The sequence below is a fragment of the Etheostoma cragini genome, chromosome 22, assembly GCF_013103735.1.
Source record: "Etheostoma cragini isolate CJK2018 chromosome 22, CSU_Ecrag_1.0, whole genome shotgun sequence".
Classification (NCBI taxonomy): Eukaryota; Metazoa; Chordata; class Actinopteri; order Perciformes; family Percidae; genus Etheostoma; species Etheostoma cragini.
Window position 1 is genome coordinate 21,715,952 of NC_048428.1, and position 4,088 is coordinate 21,720,039.

Genomic DNA, 4,088 nt, shown 5'->3' on the forward strand with positions numbered 1-4,088 from the left:
CTTCATCTTCTCACCCTCCTCTTCGCGCCGTCCTCTTCATCTTCTCACCCTCCTCTTCATCTTCTCGCCCTCCTCTTCATCTTCTCGCCCTCCTCTTCGCGCCGTCCTCTTCCTCCTCTCACCCTCCTCTTCCTCTTCTCGCCCTCCTCAGCGACGCTGCTCCAGTTCCTCCCCCAGCTGGAGGAAGTGGACGTCTCGTGGAACGATCTGATTGGTGGATGTCTGAAGGCGCTGACCACTCACCTCCAGCATGTGGGCGGGATCAGGAAGCTGAGGCTCTGCAGCTGTAGGCTCGACGCCGATGACGTCGCTGCTCTGGGTGGGTCATCATCAGGTCCACGCCGAGCCTGCGGAGGCAGCTTTTCATTAAACTCTGGAGATTTCTTTTCTCTCCTTCGTTCACAGCGGAAAACTGTAAAATATAAAAATAATACCAACAATCTGCAGCTCTGTGGGTTGAAATGAATGCATTATACTGTGTTTGTGCAGGTGACGCTCTCGGCTGCACGCTTCTCTTGGAGATCGTCGATTTGTCCTGGAACAGTGGCGTCGGGGGCGGCGCTTTGCAAGGCCTGCTGGGTAAACTCCCCCCGCCACTGAGGGAGCTCCACCTGGTGGCCTGCCAGCTCACTGCAGCTGATGCCGCTGTACTGGGTACTGACTTTAACGCATTTTAAATGTACATTTTAACGCATTCTCATTGGTTCATATGCTATCATACCAAAATGTATTCACGGCAATTCTTGATATATGACGTGACATCCTACGTGCCGACGTAGGGTCGAAATTAGCGGTCTTTACAGTTGAATCAAGCCGGGTTAAGGCGACTGTATTCGACCATCGGGCGCCCGGTTAACTCAGTGGGAAGAACGGGCGCCCATTTATAGAGGTTTACTCCTCGATGTAGCGGGGCAGGGTTTGACTCCGGCCTGCCGTCCTTTGCTGCTTGTCATCCCCCCCCCCCCCCTCTCTCTCCTTTCATTTCTTCAGCTGTCCTGTCAATAAAGGCCTAAAAATGCCCCAAAAAATCATCAAAAAACAAACAAAAGTGACCATCAAACTGCCACAACTGTTAGATTTAGACACCAAAACAGCTAGTTTTTCTTTGCTCTTGCACAGCAGCAGTCAGATAAATACAGCGATAAAAACATATGATTCCAGTGCGTTACGTTTCATAGCTGATGCACCCTCTCTTAAATACTACTATTTTAGGTTTGCTACTGGAGAACACCCACAGGACATGACTGTGTGTGTGTGTGTGTGTGTGTGTGTGTGTGTGTGTGTGTGTCTGTCCCTCTCAGGAGGAATGGTGTCTTCTCTCCCCAGACTCTGTGTGCTGGACGTCTCCTGTAATCCTCAGCTCATGCAGGAGGATGACGCCGGCGGCTTCAGAGCGCTGGCTTCCTCTCTCTGTCACGCCGCCTCGCTCACCACGCTTCGCTTGCAGGCCTGCGGTCTGACGGCGGACGGCCTGGACTCTCTCGGTAGGACATCTCGTGTTTTGTTGTTTGGTTTAGGTTGGTCTATGTCCACGACGTTCCCTTCCGGGACTTCTCCGGTGCCGCTGGAAATTCACCCGGATGTCTCTCTTGTCGCCCAATACCCGTCCCCGTCCTCTGCGTCTGTGATGGCGCTCTAACCTGCGGATGATTTCTGAGGACTATGGTTACCTGGTCCTCAGGTCTCTGCAGGGTAAATCCAGACAGCTAGCTAGACTATCTGTCCAATCTGAGGACTATGGTTACCTGGTCCTCAGATCTCTGCAGGGTGAATCCAGACAGCTAGCTAGACTATCTGTCCTATCTGAGGACTATGGTTACCTGGTCCTCAGGTCTCTGCAGGGTAAATCCAGACAGCTAGCTAGACTATCTGTCAAATCTGAGTCTCTGTCGACAACTAAAACTACTTTTCAACTCACACTTGTTCCCCCAAAACAAGTTCCCTCCTGAGACTACTGTGCAGCGGCACCATGGCTCCGTCCGGCGCTTAGCCCCGCCCAATACGACTGGGATTGGTTTAAAGAGATGCCAATAAACCGGAGCCCTTCCAGGAATAGTGTGCACTAGCCAGACCCTCCTTCCCAGCGCTGTGGAGGAGGGTCGGTCAATGCGAGACTAGTTTTACGTTGATGCAGGTAGTTTCAGTTTCTGTAGTTGGATCTCTTAGTGTCCCTCGCTGTCCTAGTTCAGTCAGGGGGTTAACATGGGGGGGGGGGGGGGGTCTCTACTCTATCTTATAAATAGAGGCAAAAAATCCCCAAATCAAGCTTTTCCTGGACTGTTTTGATCAGCAGGTCTCTGTCCATCCAGACCCCACCGTAATGTAATCAGACATGTAATCAGTAATGTAATCAGACATGTAATCAGTAATGTAATCAGTAATGTAATCAGACTCGTCTACTGGCAACAGGAAAGAAGTCTACCTGCTATTATTATTAGCAGGTAAACAGGTGTTCGAAAAACCCGAAAACACACGCAAAAGGGTGGGAAAAGTGTCAGACGGGGAACTGTGGCCGTTATCGCTGCTCTCTTCTTAGCTCCCAGCCTCCTTTGACACACCCTTTTCCAAATGAGTATCCGGTGTTCTTCAATTCATTTGGTTAAGTTAATCCTTTTTTGATATGTGTGTGGTAAAGTTAGATTACACATGCGTTCTGCAACGTCTGATGTCTTTTCTCCCACGATAGCAACGCAGCAACGTCTTCCCCGTCACTGTCCCTGCAGGTGGTTCGCTCTGTTGCCTCCCCGCTTTGCGAGAGTTAGACCTGTCCAGGAACAAAGGTCTGGCTGGGGGACTGAACCGGCTCACGCTCCACCTGGCTCACCTCACACACCTGGAGAGCCTCGACCTCCACCTCTGCTGTCTCAAACCCACCGATCTGGAAGCTCTGAGTGAGTTTGTGTGTGCGTTCGTGTGTGTGTGCGTGTGTGCACAATGCGATTTCTTTTTTTCTTTATAAACCGCATGAGCTGCAGACAAATTACTGAAACATCTTCCTTTATTTGTGTAAACTGTGCAAGATGTCTCGTCTTATTAAAAGTGACACTGAAATTGTTTTCTATCTTAAATAACAAAAATCATACCAAACATTTTATAATATTAGAGTTTAACCCTCATGTTGTCCTCTTGTTGTCCCCATGTTGTCCCCATGTTGTCCTCTTGTTGTCCTCATGTTGTCCTCATGTTGTCCTATATCAATGTTGTTTTTAATTCCCCAAAATAACATGATTGATTCCACTCAACGCTCTTTGCCAAGTACACATCTCTACTTTCATTAATTTTTGGGAGTCTTATTCAATTTTATAGCATTTGAAAACCAATGGAAGTGTTGTTGAAATAGTATTGAGTAAAAGTTGACATATTCCAGTCTGTGATTATCATCAACATCCATTCCTTTAATTTTAGTCTCAATTATTCCTAATTTCTGCTTTTCTAACTCAAACATTAGGGATAATTTTCTAAAAATGAGGTTTATTGACCAAAAATTCCAAAAATAACTGTAAAACTAAAGTTATTAAGTCAGTGTTACGTAGTGTTGGGGGACAAAAACGTAAGAAAAAGTTTAAAACATCTATAAAAAGCGTCAACAGAAGTGTTGATTTTCAAAAAACTAACCAGGTGTAGTGACATCCGATTCCCCGATGCATCGTTACGTCCCCAGTGAGCTGTGAGATCATCAGTGATGTAACAGTGATGTAACAGTGATGTAACAGTGATGTAACAGTGATGTAACAATGATGTCACAGTGATGTAACAGTGATGTACCTCGCTGTGTCCAGTCCAGGTGCTCCCCTCTCTGACGATGCTGGCGGAGCTTGACGTGTCGTCCAATCAGCAGGCAGGAGGCGTGGTCCAACCGCTGGTCTCCGCCCTTCCTCTGACTCAGATGAGGCGCCTGCCCCTGAACAGCTGCAGCCTGAACCAGGAGTCCTTCACCGCATTGGGTACAAGCTATGTACAACATACAGTATACTAAATACTACTGATACTGCTAGAGCTAGAAGTACAACTACTATTAGTACTAACACTGCTAGAGGTAGAACTACAACTACTATTAGTACTAACACTGCTGAGGTAGAACTACAACT

At 47.6% G+C, this 4,088-nt stretch overlaps 1 protein-coding gene across 1 annotated transcript; it reads left to right on the top strand.

Annotated features, from left to right (window-relative positions):
- Positions 1 to 72: 72 nt before the first annotated feature.
- On the top strand, positions 73 to 4,082 carry lrrc31 (leucine rich repeat containing 31; the record flags this gene model as incomplete). Its single annotated transcript, XM_034862806.1, has 5 exons — positions 73 to 319; positions 490 to 654; positions 1,302 to 1,484; positions 2,724 to 2,891; positions 3,780 to 4,082. Coding segments are annotated over 5 exons (960 nt in total), but the record flags the coding sequence as incomplete, so codon positions are not given.
- Positions 4,083 to 4,088: the final 6 nt, after the last annotated feature.